We start from the raw sequence: 18,325 nt of genomic DNA, 5'->3' as shown, positions 1-18,325 counted from the left end.
TCTACTGGTAAATGAAATGCAGTGCATCAGAGTGGACGCTTGATTTGTATTTGTACACTATTAATGGTATTCATTGCCCAGTCACACTGAGCAAGGTGCTTGGAAGGGTCTTTCAACAGCATTATCATCATCAGGCCATCAAAGTTTCCTGTATATATCCAAATACTCTATATTGCTGACAGTGGTGGAGAAACTAATGAGCATTTGGCATATGTTTGCACTATCTAGTTAAAGGCTAAACTGCATTTCATTGCACTGGCACTCACTGTGTGAAATAACAATCAAATTAAAAAAAGAAGTTCATACATTAGCAAGCATCTTAAAATCACTTTCATTCCATCAGTGAATTATTTCAATTCAGAAAAAGCAACACAACAATTTGTGCGTATTTCGATAGGGACCTGTTGCTGTTTTTTGTTCACATTTTAAAACAATTTCCTGCTCGAATTTTAGCAGATTTTTTTTTTTTTTTTTTTTTTTACCACATTGTCAGATTTTCTTTATAAAATTGTCATTATTCATTTAAGTCTCTGAATTCCTTTCTGAGAACAACCTGTACAATCCGAATCAGGCTGGCTTTAAGCAGGGGCTCTCTACAGAGATTGCACTCCTGTCGGTTATGGAATCACTAGAGCTAGCTAGAGCTGCTGGTCAGTCCTCACCTCTACTGCTGCTATATCTGTCAGCTGCCTTTGACACGGTTAACCACCAAATCCTCCTCTGAACTCACTGAGCTTGGTATCTCAGGATCAGCCCCCCGCTGGTTCATATCCTACCTCTCAGGGAGATATTTTAGAGTATCTTGGAGGGGAGAAGTGTCCAAACCGCATGGCTTATCCACAGGGGTCCCTCAAGGGTCAGTTCTCAGTTCCCTTCTTTTCTCAATATATACCACCTCACTTTATGCAATAATCTGCTCCCATGCTTTCTCATATGATTGCTATGCTATACGCAGCTCTTCCTGTTGTTCCTGCCGGAAGACCACACAATCTCAGCTTGAATCTCATCATGACTTGCCAATATATCAGCATGGATGAAAAATCGCCACCTTCAACTTAACCTCCCTAAGACCAAGGTCCTTGTCATCCCAGCCAGTCCTGCTATACAAGAAAACATCAGCATGCAGCTCAAATCAACCCAACTCATGCCCACAAAATCTGCCCAAAACTTGGGTGTCATGATTGATGACCAACTAACCTTTAAGGTTCATGTGGCCTCAATCGCTCGGCCATGTTGATTTGCCCTGTACAACATCAGGAAGATAAGAGCCTACCTGTCTGAGCATGCAGCACAACTCCTGGTACAGGCTCTCGCAATATCACACATTGACTACTGCGACTCCTTACTAGCAGGTCTCCCCACATGTCTGTTCAAACCTCTGCAGATAATCCAGAACAGGGCGGCACGTGATCTTCAACCAGCCCAAAACAGCATGTCACCCCACTATGTCACTAGCCAGACTCTGCTCTGTGGTTCCCTGGTGGTGGAACGAGTTACCAAACTCTGTTTGATCCACAGAGTCCCTCTCAATCTTTAAGAAAAAAAGACCCAGCTCTTTCTCGAACACCTCTGCACTTGATAGACTGAAGGAAGAGAAAAACAAAAAAATGTTAAAATGCACTCTATGCATTGTCTCTGTGCACTGCCTGTTGGCACCTACTGTATGTCCTATTGGACTCAAACTTAGCTTTATGGCACTTACTCATGTTGTTCTCTCTTGACTTGATCCCTGCTTGTGTTGTATCAGCTTTCAGATGTACGTTGCTTTGGATAAAAGCGTCTGCTAAATGAAATTGTAATTGTAATTATTTTAACAGTTTTTGGGGTAGTTCTCAGTTTTTTCCAGAATTTGTGGCATTCTAATACAAATTTTAGATTTCTGTCTTTGACTTTTCAATCAACTCAAAGAAAGGTGTTTGTGAACACACATTAGATAATTGTTGTTATACGGTAGTGTCATTTCTACTTTGTACTTGATGTATGTAACAAGATAGCTTACAGACAGTTACAAAGATGCACTAAATTTTACCCAATGTATCCAGTGGTGTTTTGGAGTGCTGGCATGTCTTCAAAAATAAACACTTGTTTTGCTGTAGCAAAAATTTTGTCTGGTTCAACTCCTCTGCTGCACCACCCCGCATTTTTCTCCCAGAGCCCTTTATTTGGAACCCCCACTGAACCAAGAGTTGCCTCATTCAAATGAAAGATGGGGCTGTGTTTCTTCACGCTAAGGCTTAAGGTGAGCAGCAGACTGTGATAAACAATGGTTACAATGGTATTAGTTTTGAAGAACTGATCAAGTTTTTTGCCACTTTGTTTTTTTGTTGTGATCTCAACATTAACATGATGACCTCCCTCTTAAGTCTTCATTTATGTTTACATTGGTTGACTGGGTGTGCTGTCCTAATTCCCTTCTTTATTCATGTTTACATTGTACCATACCTCAAGTTTTCAAGGAACTTTTTTTTTTTTTGATCGGACCCTTTGAGTATATACTTTTTAATTCTTCAGATACGCACAAAGTATTGTTCACATGTATGTGCTGTTTTTGGAAAGCAAAACAAAAAGAATTTGGCGAGGGGTTAGATCCACCTCTGGTAATCCCAGCATGCTCAGTCATTGAATCTCCCTGAAAATTACAGCGAGGTGTGAGACTGCATCCTATGATTTTCTAAATTGTAGTGTAAAGATGACCTTTGACCTGTAGTTCAGATATGCAGCATTAGATGCAAGAACCAAGACTTGAATAAAATGATATCAGGGGAGGATTGGAGTTCTGAATGTTTAATACAATAATACAGAAAACAGCTGTACAATATACAGTATACCGTGCACACTCACACACACACACACACACACACACACACACACACACATACACACACACACACACTCAAAGTCTTTCTCTCACACGCACACACACACACACACACAGAGCCAAAGAGCACACAATGACTATAGCATACATTGCATTAACAAACACAGTGCTCAGAGGATCTAAAGAGTTCTCACTGTCAGCCATGTTGGCTCCTCCCTTTAGCTCATTGGCCATTGCTATAGAAACTGGTGTTTCTGTTGCCCAGGTCACCATAGTGATGGAGGGCTCTGTTCTTTATTCACAGTCAGAAGTGACAGTAAGGTGGTTTTGTAACTAAGTACAGAAATAACATAAGCTGTCTGATCTCTGAGCTCCGGATGATGGAAAATTCTGATACTACCTTGGCCTCACTGTTGTTAATCTATTCCAGAGGAGAGCTCCTGTCCACAGTTTCTACAATGATGTTGGAGAGTACAGTGTTATGCTAACCTATGGTATTGGCTGAAAGTACAAGAAAGGTGCAATATACAACATTCAGCCCCACTAGATGTCAGCAAACAACTATTTGCTATGTAAAGATATAGTGGAGTAATGGCATCCTGAGCAGAGAATGAAGTCACACTACTTCTGTATGTGTTGTAATCTGAGCCTCTCTGTTCTTTGTTTTGATAGCTGGGGTGGCCATGTGTGCATGTTAGTGCACGTGACCGTGCATGTTAGTGCATGTGAGTCCCTCCCTGTGCTCCCTGTGTCCGTTTTCAACATCGTGGCCAGGTCACAAACTTTCTCACATTACAGCTAAACAGTATACTAAAATATGTTTCTGAAAACATTTGAGGCAAGAAATAGACAATGCAGTAACAGATGCCACTTTCTTTTTCCCCCAAAACTTTGAGTAGACGGAGGGCGCCGCTGCTCTAGAGCGACATCTAGTGGGGCTGAATGTCACACATTACACCTTTAAAGTGTAATAAAAAAGTGTTCACATGTAAACTCTGGAGTTTCTCTTGATTTGTCATTTAAATGTTGACATCCACACTGATTCATTGATGCTGCTCTGCTCTCTGTGGGCTCACACTGTCAAACATGTTTGACCTCTGGCCACACCCCAATCAATGATGTCACTGCAACAACAGGTAAGGCCAGTTTCATTGCATTTAAAACAAACTTTACTCCAGTTGTTCCTCTGCTTTTATACAACCCTAATCTGCTGGAGAATAAAAAGCTCCACATATGAGTTGAAGATGGGTCATCAAAAACATTGTAACATTTTACAGGAAGAGAAAAGAGAGGGATTCTGCGAACGGTCACTACATCAAGCTTCTAGCATAATCTGTTTCACGAGGATGCAGGGATGAACTTTTCACTTTCCAGCATGACCAGGTCTAAACACACAAAATCATTCCACACACATTTGGTCCATATTGCTAGCTAGCCAACAGCCTAATGTGGTTGCACTCATGTTGGTCATGCTCACATAGATCTGAATATGCACTGGGGATTATTTTTTTTATTGTAACTCAACATTCGTGAGTGTACTTTTATCAAGTTTAATTTGCACTATCTCTGAATCCCACTATCTCTGAAATTCTATTTGCATTCAGTCTGAACACGCATGTGGGATTGTACACAATCAAAAAATAGTGCCAGTTTCCATACCATCCAAAGAAACAGAATATTGCCAACCAATAAATTAACAACAAGGCAGCCATGCTAACGGCTCTGTGAAGCTGTACTTAGTGACACAATGCATTGAGGTAATTTCTAACGCCAGCATGCTAACATGCATACAATGACAATGCTAACATGCTAATGTTCACCATGTTCACCATCTTAGTTTAGCAAGTTAGCATTTGGTTACTAGCACTAAGCACAACATACAGCTGAAGCCAATGGGATTGTCATTAGTTTGGCAGCTAGGTAACTGGTCATAAAGCAAAGCATTGGACATGTTAAAGTTAAGTGATTGCACTAAAGAAAAAGTAAGGACGATTCATCCTCTGGGGACCATGAATGTCCACAATGACAACTCATCCAATAGCTGTTGAGATATTTCAGTCTGGAAGAAAGTGGTGGACCGCCCAACAGACCAGCAGACCGACACTGCCATCCAAAAAGCCATGGCACTAGTGTGACTAACAACCGCTCCAATATCCTGTAGGATCTACTGACTATTCTTTGACAGCACTGATATCACAGATTGGGGTTAGACTAAAAATATATGCTTGATGATTTAATCCCAGAACAGAAAGCAGAGCAGAAATCAATCTTTACACGCCCTAACATAAAAGGGGTATAATATCTCACCTGCCGCTGTGCCCAAATTCATTCACAAAAAGTTCAACTGCTTCTTAACAGCTCCATGACACAGTAGGTATAATGTACGTTTAGCCTGCCTTAGCCATGAGCAGGAATTTTTCAGCCTCTGTATGCTCTTTGGTTGTCAACTGACTCTTTATTTTTATTATGATTTTGACATTTTCACTTATTTAACAGACATCATTCCTCTGAGTCTTTAAAACCACAAAACATTTTTAAACGGAATCACCACTGTAAATGGACCATGAAGCTGCTAGGAAGCTGTTATGTGATGAATGTTGTCACTTAGAGTCTGATATTTTCATGGTGAGGTGCCCCTTTGGGGGCCACTGAGGGGCCATTGAGTCAGCTGCTGTGTTTAAACAGAGGAGTCTGAACTCTAGTTGTCACTGCGCTGCACCGCCTGTTGCCATGGTGATTTTCCACTTTCAGATACAGTGGTGAATTCACCCACAGAGGATCATCAGGCGTTTTCAGGCACTTCATCATCCTCCTCCTTCTCCTCTCCTGGCCCCACCCCTGCAACGGTTAACACAGAAACAGGTCAGCTCACTGAGAATGTAATTTAAGGAAATGTTTGTATGTGATGTCATGCTGATTATACCATTCCAGGTCAGATGATTTGCAGACATGTGGTCAGGTGACTTGTCATTTGTTTCATCAGGTGGGGAGCCATCCAAGCTCTGTGACTGGTCAGAAGTATGACCATCAGGGACATTGTGGCTGGGTGAGGCATGTGATTGACTGTCTGAGTTGACGTTAGACTCTACTCCCTCTTGGTCTTCTCGCTCCTTATTGGCCAGCTCTGTGTAAAATACACACAGAGACATTAAAGTTACAGGAAACTGTACGTTTGACTAAGAGGAGCCCCCAGCAACCTGAACAGATTACATAACAGAGGTTTCTTGGGTTCATGTTCAACCTAACAAGAAACCAAATGGAAGATTTCTTTGTGCTTGACACCGACTGAGTATCAATACAGAAATCCACTAAACAACTGCAAAAATGACAAAACAAGCTGACTGACACCAAATAGCCCAATCAGATCCTGAAGCTAGGTTTATGCTCGACACAGCGTCCCTGGCAAGAGGGTGCACGTGACAAAAATGACATAATCTTTCATGTCAAGCGCAAAGGCTTCGCAAGTTATCATAGCACTTGGTCACGCACGTCTGAATTTTTGCAACTATGTACACATGCGAGTGGTCCCGCCAATTCTAGTGGAGCTGGGGTGGCTGTCCCAGTTCATCAAACACTGAGAGATGGACAACAATTTCAATTTGTGGGTAGGCGACAGTAATTACAGTACACAAATGCAATGTTTGGCAGTATGTTGGTGTTTACTACCACTGCCAGGCATCCTACTTTCCTTTACTTTCACTGTCTCTATTGTAGTTCATTTCGTGTGTCTTTATAGCATGTGTTCTCTTTTACTTATTGTCAGGGTGACCAAACAAAACAGGAAAATAACTTTACAATTCTGAACATCTCTTTCCATGTTGTAATTCACAGAACGTAAACAGAGACCGGAAATGGTAACAAAGAACACTTGTTAGCTTATTCACAGAATATTTTCTTTGTACACCCCCTGGTGTTTCGGAGAATACTGCAACAAACGACGCATTGAGCATAAACGCCTCTGTGCATGGCTGTAGTTCGTGCGCCATCTGTGAAGGCCCGCACCACGGTGTCTCGTGTGAGTATAAACAAAGCTTAAATATCGCCAAACTCATAAAAGTAGCCCAGTTTTGTATGTCCACTTAGGAGAGAGGTTTTTGTCCATCCAACACACACACAAATATATCTATAAATAGATCCTGTGTAAGAAAAGAATGCCTCTGGTCTTTTTTATTAGTTTAAGTTTAAGCCAATCCCAAACCATTGTTACAATAAAGAAAGAATGATCTCCATATTTTGGATAACATTACATTCAACATCTAATTATAGTGTTCACTTGTATGAATAGATGTAACAGCTTTAAAAGGCTTTTATAACATATTGTAGGTACAATGAAAAATCATTTGAAGAGGAAAAAAAACTCATCTTAATTGTAATGAATTAAGAAGTCATTTAGTTTTGTCGGTGATCAGTTATCTGTGTGTGTGTGTGTGTGTGTGTGTGTGTGTGTGTGTACCATGCACAGACAGCTCTTTCCATCGATCCTTGTTGCTGGCAATGACACCAGAGAGGTGGAGCCTAAGAACTGGCAGGTTGATGGCCATTAGGGAAAAGTCCATCTGTCCATCATCACTGTTCCCATGGCGACCACTACTATGTCTCTGCACAGACTCCACGGTAACTGAACCACTTCCTGTTAGACTGGAAAAGAGCAGCATTATAGACCAGGAGGCCAGTTGAATTCAAAATCAGTTTAAATCAAAATATTTATTTAAAATGATGAATGTTTTATCAGGTTTCTACCAGTAGAAACTCAGAGAGGGCCTAAGATAAATCAAAATCTATCTGTAGTAAGTATTACTTCTCATTTTATGTTTATATATATTTATTTTTTATAGTCTAAAAATCATTTGCTATGAAATGAATATGTTTCTAATTCAGAATTAACTTTCTAACCACTGCAATTTGTCTGTATTGGAAAAATCAAACACAATAACAAACCTCCCTGTGTACCCCCCAATCAGGGTCTTACTTTTGGCTAGATACCAAGTAAAAAGTAATTGCTCTTTCGTAAAAGTTAACAAGAACTTGGGACGACTGAACTTAAATGAAAACTAATTTCGTGAAGAATTGGAGAGATTTGACTGGCTGGAGATGTTTGGACTCAGTGCTACTCATGGTTTTAGCTGGCTGCTGAAGTTTCGGAAAGTGTGTGTGAACTTTTGTCATCTGTTCCTTTCACATCAAGGCCGACCGGTGAGTCAGTTTTAATTTGTTTAGCAGCTAACTAACAAATTGTTTGTTTTCAAGATTAGGAAAATACTGTCATGGCTGTGTTTATTGTAATTCTACAATACTAAATACTAAATACTTGAGGGCCCTTGTCCAGTGGTACTGCTGGATTCGGTTAGCAGTGCATACAACAAATTCTCTGTGATTACATTCTGTGTTTTTTACTGAATTGCACCTTGGGGGTTGTAGTGATGTCCACAAGAATCAGATATGAACACAGTTGCTCATCTTTTGTATTAAGGATTAAACCAGGAGAGTTTCATGGCTTGACAGTTGAACCAGTTCCAATTTAGAAAGGATTTGTAATACCCAACCTTAAATCCAATACACTCATGGAGTGTGCTGAAATCCCCCCAGTAGTAGCAGTACTGCTAGTGGTACCTGGACCTCCTGTTTCCAGTCTCCCTGGCCTTCCTGTCCTCTTCTATCAGAGGACCAATCACTTTTTCTGTTGTGTCGATCAGAACACTGAAGGTCGGCTCCACAATGAAGTCTATGAAACCTGCAAGCAGACAGAAATATGGGCAGATGGGATGGAGAGAAGAGAGAAAGAATGGTAGGAGGAGGAAAAATAGAAAGATAAGATAAGAAGTTAAATATTAGTTCCTCTTCTTGTAATATTAAACAGACCCATTCCTTACAGGTCAGTTAAAGTTAATAAAGTTAATTAAAACTAGTCACTGGTCTCTGGTAGGCCTCATATGTTACTTGTTGATCGTACTTCTCATCTGTGTTACTTAGTTATGATTGGCTGATGGTTGTTCTTACCTATCTGTGATTGGGCAATCATGGTAGCTTTGCGGTCGCAGAGAGGAGAAAAAGGAAGGCCAAGCTCCACCTCTTTATCTCCCTGGAAAATCACACACAGTCACAGTCACAATGGTGAGATGGGAATGGTGTGTGTAATTGTGTGTATTTGTGTGTGTGCATGTGTGTGTGTGTACCTGTCGAAAGAACTCCTCCATCAGACTGTGAGTCCAGCGGTAGTGCAGTGGCCAGGCTTTGGCAGGATGACTGATGTCTGCAGCATGAAGCATCAGAGACAAAACCTTCACTTTGTCTATACTGGAGAGAAAAAAAGATCATTTAATTGAAAAGTCATTCATTAATAAATCAGTAATTAAATATAGTAAGAAAAGCAACATTTCTCATGAGTGTGACTTTGAAAACAGGAGAATGTCTTATTTAACCTTCAATTTTGAGCTAAAATGGTTTAGTGAATGCGACACTGCATGTTAGGGTTAGGCAGTGTTGTGTCTTTTATTTTGTATTTTGATTGAGTGTGCAGAGTGAATAATTCTCCAGACAGCGGGTCCTGCAGCAACACAAGCAGAACCAGCATGTCAAGAGGCCGGTGACGGCGTCTTCCAAGCGTGAGCTGAGAAGCGGAACAGATGCCCCCCTACACTTCGACTCCCACAGGACTGACAGAGAGGGAAAGCTGGACAGACCAGTGTGGTTCACCAGCCTGCTGAAACTTATGTTGGCCATTTCACCAAAGTCCCACTGATGATCTGGTCATCTTCATCAGATGGACCAGCCTCACACAGTCTGCCTCTATTGGGCTGGCTGAAAGAATGCAGTGTGTATGTCTGTAATTATGGACTCAGAACTACATTCTACTAAAAGCTACAACCAGGGCTGCCAAGTTTATTTTTGTTCATAATAAAATGTTTTATTCATAATTATTCATGGTCAATTTACCCACTTGACCTCTCTCTGGCCTTATGAACCAACATCTTTTTCATACAACTTTTTCTTTTTGCTAATTTGTGTTTATTGGGTAGCATTTTTGATATACACTCATACCACTCATACTACACATATTTTTCTTCAAAACAGCATAAAAAAGATTTATGCCCCTCACTATGGGCACTTGGTCATGTTTTAAAATGAGGGAGCAAACTTGGAAAGATACATCATTGGCAAGGAGGTCTGGGGGTCCTCCCCCAGAAAGAAATTGTAATTTAAACAAATTTCCTGCATTTCTGCACCACCTAAGCTCTTGGATTAAGTCAAGAAACAGCCACCTGCACTAGTCTAGATTAGTTAGATTGAGGGTGCTATGAAAACCAGGAATGCATCAAGAACAGTATATAATTGCGTGGATATGGGCAGGAAATGATTATTATAAGAAAGGCTATTTCATATTTAAAATTATATTTCTAAAAACATTATGTAGCCTTAAATGGTAGTTGGTTGCAGGCTACTAGGCAATCTTCAAGGTTGTGCCTTAAAACCGTTTAACGCACATCTACAAGTTGATTATCCTGCTTATACTGTGGTCATTTGCCAACAATATAAAAAATAAAAGCATTCACAAATTTTTGGTGAATATTTTGCACTCAATCCAATCCAAAGGTTATGAAGCAAATGCTTTCTGTTGTCATGACAACTTGCCACACTGTACTCGCTGCCAGCCTGAACTGAGGCATAAAATTCACATAAGGTGTCATTAAGCATAACCGCAGAATATGTCTCCGAATCAGTGTTCCTTCTCTTCCTCTATCATTTTAAGCTCTTCAGGTATCAGTTCCTTGTGTCATTTTTCGCTTGGTTTCTTTCTTTTCTTCTCTATTTCTTTTTTTGCACTTTGCTGCTGTGTCTTGTCTGTCCGTGCGCTGTCAATGTCCTCTCTTCACACTCCAATTAGGATCAGCGACGGTGTCCTTAATTGTGTCCAAGGTGTGCAAGGCCATCTGGAAGCCGCTTTGTGTCTGTACCAACAGCCAGAGAGTGGACCAACATTGCCTGTGATTTCTGGAGAGTGTGGAACTTTCGAAACTGCATAGGACCCATGGATGGAAAACACGTAGAGCTCAAAGCAGCGCCAAACGCAAGGAGTGACTATTTTAATTATCACTCCTTGTGCTTTTGGCTGTCTGCAATGCCGAGTATCACTTCAGCAAGTGTACATTGGTGTGTATGTATACATCCCACCCATAAAAACCAAATGCCCAGCCAGTTACTTTCCTCTGGCGCAGGGACTATCACTGACCTGTGTGTCTGTGTCAGGGTGTTCCTCATGGTCTTGATCTGCTGGAAGTGACAGGACATGTCTGTGGACATCACCATCTCTATCACCAGAGCCCTCAGCTCCCTGTCAATAATCAATACACACAATGAAGATAATTAGTCACCAGGTACACAAGTATCAACTTATCAGTAATAGCAGATCTGTGTGTGTCTGTGTGTGTGTGTGTGTGTGTGTGTGTGTGTGTGTGTGTGTAGCGCATGTGTCGGTGTTGTGTGTGTAGTTGCCTGCCAGAAACACTGTCAGAGAAACGCTTGTCTTTTATCCAGTTTTTAGACACATTTTTACAATACACTTTTTACATCTTGGTTGTTTTTAACTCTTTTAACCGGATGAAGGATTTTAGTCATCGGACGCCTGGATTTTAAGTTGTCAGAGAGACAGTGGCTGAGTGAAACTGTACGTCTGTGAGGGAGAGACATATTCCCTACCATGACGTGTGTTGACTGTCGCCAACTCCAAAAGCAAACAGGAGTATCACTCACATCAAAGAGGACATGTGTCAGACTATCAGATGAACTAAAACAGAAGGATATTCTCTTGTACAATTACATTGATACTGCCTCTGTTCTGTCAAAAAAGATAACTGTGACAAGCTCAGCTGTTTTAGACACTATCCTGTGGGACACTTCGGTGTGACCAAGTTCATCCTCCTGCTTGACCCCGAACTCCCAGGTCACTTGGCCCGAAGTGGTGGTAAGAAACCGCAAGAAGAGCAGTCTCCAGGTGATCTTACCTCCAGCTCTCTACCTCTTGAACCCCTACAGAGCTCTAGCTGTGGAAGCTCCGGTCCACCCAGCCGATATATTGCTGCTGCTGATGCAGGCTGTCCTGCTGCTGGTGCAACTGCTGTGGTAGCCACACCTGTGGCTGCCCGTACTCTGTCCAGTCTCACCCTCGCTGCCTTGGGCTGTGTTGCGGGTGCTACTCCAGTGTCTTCAGCCATCACCACAGATGTCCCATTAATGGCCATCACCACTCCTGTGGCTGCTAAATCCATCCCTGCTGCAGATGCGCCAGCTGCATATCTGGCTTAAAGGACTGTGCTGTGCAATGGGAATTCCTTTTGTGGATAACTTCCCTGCTTTTTGGAAGCAACCCGACCTCTTTGCAGAAGCATTGCCAAGGTCAACCCTTTTTTAATCCAGAGAGATGCTGAAATGCATGCATTCATGCTTTTATCACTAGCCATTTAGACTACTGTAATTCCCTTTTTTACTGGATTACCTAAAAAGTCTGTAAGAAATCTACAGCTAGTTCAGAATGCTGCAAACAGATTCTTAACTAAAATAAAGAAAACGGATCACATCACCACAACGCTTAAGACACTGCACTGGCTACCTGTATCTTTCAGAAATGAGTTCTTTTACTTGTTTATAAAGCTTTAAATAACTTTGCTTCTCCTTACATCAGAGATGCCATATCATTAAGGTCCTCCACTGCATCTCTTTGAAATGTTCCTTATGTGACCCATAAAAGTACTGCTGAGGCTTCCTTCTGTTTTTGTGGAAGACACTGCCTCTGGATATTAGAGTGGGAAGCTCTCTCAGTATTTTTATAAAATGAAATCAATTTTTAATCTGGCTTTCAATTTTAATTTGGAGTAATGTTATGGCTTTAGCATTAGTTTTTAAGTTGTGATCACTGGTTTTTATATCATTTTGTCCCTAGTGTTTATTTCATTGACTTTTAATCTATTTTATTCTATTTTTGAAACTTTATTGTTTTATTGTTGTAATGTTAAGTCTTGCAAATTTGTATTTATTGTCGCCTATTTTGCTTTTATTTATTTTGTTTGTCTGTGTTGTCCGGGTTGTTTTAATCCTGCTATGTAAAGGTACCATATAAATAAAGCTGAGTTGAGTGTGTGGGTATGTGTGTGTGTGTATATGTGTGTGTGTGTGTGTACCTCCAGTCGTCCTTGTTCAGGTTGACCATGATGTTCATGTCCTCCTCTGCCATCAGCCTGTATGCGGCGCTGACGTGATGGTTCTCCAGCACTGACCTGTCGTTGTACAGAATGGCCACCTCTGACCTGACAGACAAACAGACATAACATCCAATCAGATTATAGATATAGTTTGATCATTCACGTTTTTGTGGAGAGGTTTACCTTTTTTGTTTTTTTCTGACTACAGGCAAAGCCGAAGGATCAAATGGTTTGGTCCAGAGCAACATATCATAGCAACTAGCTGACCAGAATTATTTAGTTTTTACTGGTGCAATATCACAAAACAAAACACATAAGACAATGAGAAAGGAGGGAAAAACAGCAAAACAGCTTATGACATTGACACAATATACTGTAGTCACAGTGAGGGTGTGGGAGGCTACAAGATAAGTTGTGGTGGCGTGTTTGAGTGGTATGTGTTGTGTGTGATTGGGGTTAGTATGTACTGTATGCATGTGTGTTTGGATATGAGAGGAGAGATTAATAAGTTATAGCTAAGAGAGAAAAAATCTGTTCTAAGAAAATAAACAAGGATAGGAATGGAAAGTAAAAAGAATAGGAAAAATCATAATATGAATCGTAGTAATAATGGGAGGTGAAGGCAAGCTGGGTCTGGAGTTGCAAAACAAGCCCTCAAGAGAAGATAGCAGGAGCAGGACAGCAGAGAGCTGCTGCTGGTTGTGTTTGATTTTCTTTTCCTTTTTCAATCCAACCAGCCCATTATTTGTCCATCCTTTCATTTTTAAATTGTTTTTTACTTCTCTTTTTTTTCTTCTCGGTGAGAGTTCATGACCAGATATCCAGATTTACATGAACTTTATTGGACATTAGCTTGACCTGAGAGATATCTCAAAACCTGAATGACCTAAATAACATTATAGAAAAGAAGACTAAGAGTATTTTTGAGTCTGTGGTGCTCATTGTAAAGAAAAACAAACCTTTTTATAGATATATAAAAATATTGGACAAATTCAAACACACAAAATGCTGCATTACAGCAGCCATGGTCATTGTCATTACTAACGTGTGGTTTGTCCAGCTGCCTGCTGTTCAAATGTTATGTTATGTCTCGTCTGAATTATGTGACTGATAAAATGCCAAGCATGTTCCTGAAAATATTCAAAGTTACAGAAATATTAATGTGATTTTTACTGATGGGGAAACTTAACATGTGTACAATAGTACTGTCTAATAAGCTTTAAAAGTACTGTGCAGCACTGTGGTATTGTAGAATACACACAAAGACACACACAGAGCAGTACCTGGTGTGGATGTGGAAATTGTTGGTGGTTCCTGTGTGTTCGAAGTCATGAATTGCTGCAGCAAAAACCATCGCAAGAATCTCCAGCTCACTGAGCCAGTGCTGCACAAACACATACACACACACACACACACACATGCACACACACATTGTTAGTTGTGAAAAAAAATGTTAAACTGTTTAAACTGTGCTGAGTGAAGCTCAATGTTGAAATGCAACAAAAGTGTGTATTGTGGCTGAGCGGTTCTATAATGTGTTGATGGTTGTTCTGTGATCATCATGTGTTTTATTGGATTATTACTACTGATTATTATTATTTCTGATGTGTTTTTTGTGCGTGTGTGTGTGTTACCATGAGCCCGGTGTGCAGCATCAGGAAGTGGGCGGTCTGAGTGACATCAGCGGCGTGGATCAGGTTGTGATAGGGGTTCTTGTGTTTGCTGTAGCCATTCTCCAGAGCTTCAACAAACTGCACCAGAGCCTGTACTGGGATCTGAACACAGGACTACAGGTAGCACAGGTACCACAGGTAGTACAAGTACTGTAGGTACTACACATCTAGTAGCCCAGCTGCCTCTGACATTTTTTATTCAAAAATGAAAGGAAACATGACAACAACTTGTAGTTTTTGAATGTCAGTTTTTGTATGGATTAAACAAATAAGACATGATGTGTTAATTAGTGAGATTTAGAGGTGCTGGCCCGGCAGATTTCTTTACATTTGGACAGAGCCAGACTAACTGTTTCCCACTGTTTCTAGCCTTTAAACTAAGCTAACCTAATCATCAGATGGCTGAGAGTGAAACTGATTTTCTCATCTAATTCTCAGAAAGAAAACGAATAAGTGTATTTACCAAAATGTCAAACTATTCCTTAAAAAAACCCAAGAAGAATCTTCTCAGTTGAAGACTGTAGGTTTACACTTTAGAGGATAAGGCCAATGTTATTTTTATGTCTTTTTTTTAAATCAACAATTTCCCTGAAAATACAATGCGATATAGCTTGTCTCTGTGCCATAGTTGTCCAAAAACTGTGAAAACTCCACTATATAAATGGATCGAAAGAATACATGTAATATGAATGTATGAATTAACCCACAGAAAATCTCAAACTCTGCAGCTCTGTTGGAGTTTTTTAGCCCCTGAACCTGTTCATTAAGAAATCTGCTCACCTGTAAACTTAACCCCACCCTCCCTGAATTTAGGCCCCACATGTGTTAAAGATAAGAAGCTGTGTGTACCCTGAACCTGTTGATGAGGTCATAGCGGGTCAGCAGGTCATAGACCAGGAACTTGAGGGCGTGGTCTCCAGTGGCCTCGTGGAAGGAAAAAACATCAAACGACCACTGATCCACTTCCTGAAAAACAACCAGTAATACTGTAAGCCAGTAAAATCAACCTTATCATCTGATACACCAACATCCAATAACACCTATTATGGGACAGTCCAGTACAGATACAACAAGTAACTCTGAGATCAAGCTGTCTCGTCCTGCTCATTCAGTCTGATGCAGTGTTGTGCACCTTTTGACCAGTAGAGGGCAGTGTGCTAATAATATTTTCTCATGTTGAGAGGAAGACAAACAGTATGACCAATTAAATTCATAATTCTAATCATTCATTGGTTCATGATTACATTTTAAATGGGTGATGTGTTTTATATCGTGAGAGAAGCATACATGAGAATAATTATGGTGATTATTATAGTAATTCAATTTTTTGTCTGAGTTTGTACAGGAAGCCCTGAGGGGAAATAAATGTCATCACCTTTTCCACCTCCTCCCTTTCTGTCTCCTCCTTTGCTTCTTCATCTCTTCAATTTATACCCTTCCCCCACCTTCCCTGCCCTTCCTCCTTTTTCTTTTACCTCCTTTTAGTCTCTGCATTTTCCAGTCCTTCTGTATCTCTTCTTTTCCCACTTCACCTCATCTGTTCCCTCTTTACCTACTACTTTCCTCCCCTTGCTTCTCCTCCTGGTTTCTGACTTTTCCTTCTCTGCCTCTTCATTTCCTTTCCTATCTCCTTTTTTCCTCCCCTACCTCCTCCTTTCCTTCCCTTCTTCCTCCTTCCCTCTTCTACTTTCTCCTTTTCGTCTCTATGTTTTCCTGTCCTCCTCTTTTCCTTCTTTACCCCGCCTTCCTTTCCCACATCCTCCTTTCTTTCCTGTGCTTTCCTTTCTTTATCTACCTCCTCACTTTCTGCCATACCTTTTAATACTTATTTTATTTTTCTGTTGCTTTCTTCCTTACCTCCTGCTTCCTTTTCATTCCTCTTTTTCACCTCTACTTCCTAATTTCCTTCCTTAAGAGTTCCAGGAGCTCATCAGGGTTTTTAAAAGAATACAATCTTTTGAATTTGGGTATGAGAAAACAAACCTGTCCCTCACCACAGGTACAGTACAGACTTCAAAGATTTGATTTTATTAGATTTTTTCTGACTTCTAATCAAACACAGGGTTAAAAGAATGAAACGATGTCACTTCCTGCTGATGGGACTGCGGCAGTAAAACAGTTTTTACCTTCAGAGCCGTTAGAGCTGTGGGAGGGTAGGTCAGACCAGCCATGTTGGATGTCCGTCTGTACATCCTGATGTCACACACACACACGCACGCATGCACACACACATGCACACACACACACACACACACACACATAAAAATATCATATACAAATCACATATAGATGCAGACAGTTGCATGGATATAAACACTGCTCACACAGACCTCCAGCCACCCTCCTCCATAGTTTGTGACTAGGATGGATAGTTTGTCGCCATGGTAACCATGCTCTAAACACACAGTGAGTGATGCTTGGGGCCGATGCAGCAGATATTTTTTGATTTCATGCGTCATTAAGCTGCAGCAGATGAACTGATACCTTTCTATCACTCAAGGCCATTTACAGTCTAATGATATTGGACTTCAGTTTCCCTGTGATGATCTCCATCTCCAGCTTGCCCACACACTAACATCATTACACTTCTTGTTCAACCTCGTAATCATATCTTCAGTGAGGTCGACCGGATGTTCTGATGTTTATTTTCAAGAATTTGATGATTGTTTTCTGTTCTGTTCTCAGACGCCCCAGATTTCTGCAGAGGATAAACATAACTGAGCTGACTGAACATTTGAAAGTGTTTCTCTTTAGTTTTAGACAATCAGCAGACTGGACATTCAGAAGTTATAGAATTTCCCCTGTTATTGACATAATCCACTACATGGCTATGTAAACCATAATTATTAATCTGCTGCTATGACAGCCTTCTGGTGTCAGACTTTCCAGCAGGTGTTAGAACTTCCCATTCAGACACAAGAGCATCAGCAAAGTCCAACACTGATGTTGGGTGAACGGCTCACAGTCGGTGTTCTAGCTCATCCTAAATGTGTTGGATGGGGTTGAGGTCAGGGCTTGCAGGCCGGTCAAGTTGAAACAGGAAAGGGCCAAACCCAAAATAAAAGTTGGAAGAAGACTATTGTCTAAAATATCATTGTATGCTGTAGCAGTAAGATATCAGCTGGAACTAAGGAATCCAACCCAAACCATGAAAAGTACCACAAGGTACACAAGACTATGTGGGCAGAGGTGTTCATATACTTTTGGCCATATAGTGTATGCAATTAAATCACAAATATGTATATTAGTCTCATTTAGCAGACAAAGTCTAGAAAGTTAACAATTTTACAATTGTTTTTGTATTTATAAAAAACTTATTGTGTGTCTGTATTGAATGTCTTATGTAAACATGAATTTATCAGTATTCATTTCTCAAAAAAAGTTTCTGACTTTTTTTATTATCATTTTTCCCCTTTACTTCTTTTCTACATTTATTTAGTTTTTTATGGCTTGTTTTGTTTGTCTGTGTCTCTTGTTCACAGTACAAGACACTGTTTTCAGTATTTTCTGTTTGTGTATGTAGTAAAATGAAAAACATTTTTGAATATTTATACTTCATGATAATTTGGTACTGTTGCTTTAAGAGTGAAAGTGTGTGACGCTTGACATGTTAAAGTATGCTAACAAAGTAAGGCTGTGTT

At 40.4% G+C, this 18,325-nt stretch overlaps 1 protein-coding gene across 1 annotated transcript in view; it reads right to left on the bottom strand.

Annotated features, from left to right (window-relative positions):
- Positions 1-2,506: 2,506 nt before the first annotated feature.
- The window catches only part of pde1a (phosphodiesterase 1A, calmodulin-dependent), a 33,303-nt gene continuing 17,484 nt past the window's right edge, over positions 2,507-18,325 (bottom strand). Inside the window, exons 5-16 of the mRNA XM_067604497.1 lie at positions 16,811-16,877; positions 15,534-15,650; positions 14,646-14,786; positions 14,295-14,395; positions 12,991-13,116; positions 11,046-11,147; positions 8,992-9,112; positions 8,816-8,897; positions 8,429-8,549; positions 7,272-7,456; positions 5,742-5,942; positions 2,507-5,656 (exon numbers count right to left, since the gene is read on the bottom strand). Coding sequence (XP_067460598.1) covers positions 5,601-5,656; positions 5,742-5,942; positions 7,272-7,456; positions 8,429-8,549; positions 8,816-8,897; positions 8,992-9,112; positions 11,046-11,147; positions 12,991-13,116; positions 14,295-14,395; positions 14,646-14,786; positions 15,534-15,650; positions 16,811-16,877 — 1,420 coding nt within the window. The 3' untranslated portion in view covers positions 2,507-5,600. The remainder of the gene's footprint in view (positions 5,657-5,741; positions 5,943-7,271; positions 7,457-8,428; positions 8,550-8,815; positions 8,898-8,991; positions 9,113-11,045; positions 11,148-12,990; positions 13,117-14,294; positions 14,396-14,645; positions 14,787-15,533; positions 15,651-16,810; positions 16,878-18,325) is intronic.

Source organism: Thunnus thynnus, chromosome 11, assembly GCF_963924715.1.
Source record: "Thunnus thynnus chromosome 11, fThuThy2.1, whole genome shotgun sequence".
In the NCBI taxonomy this organism is placed as follows: Eukaryota; Metazoa; Chordata; class Actinopteri; order Scombriformes; family Scombridae; genus Thunnus; species Thunnus thynnus.
The sequence above is the reverse complement of the archived record's forward strand: the minus strand, read 5'-3'. Positions and strand labels throughout refer to the sequence as shown.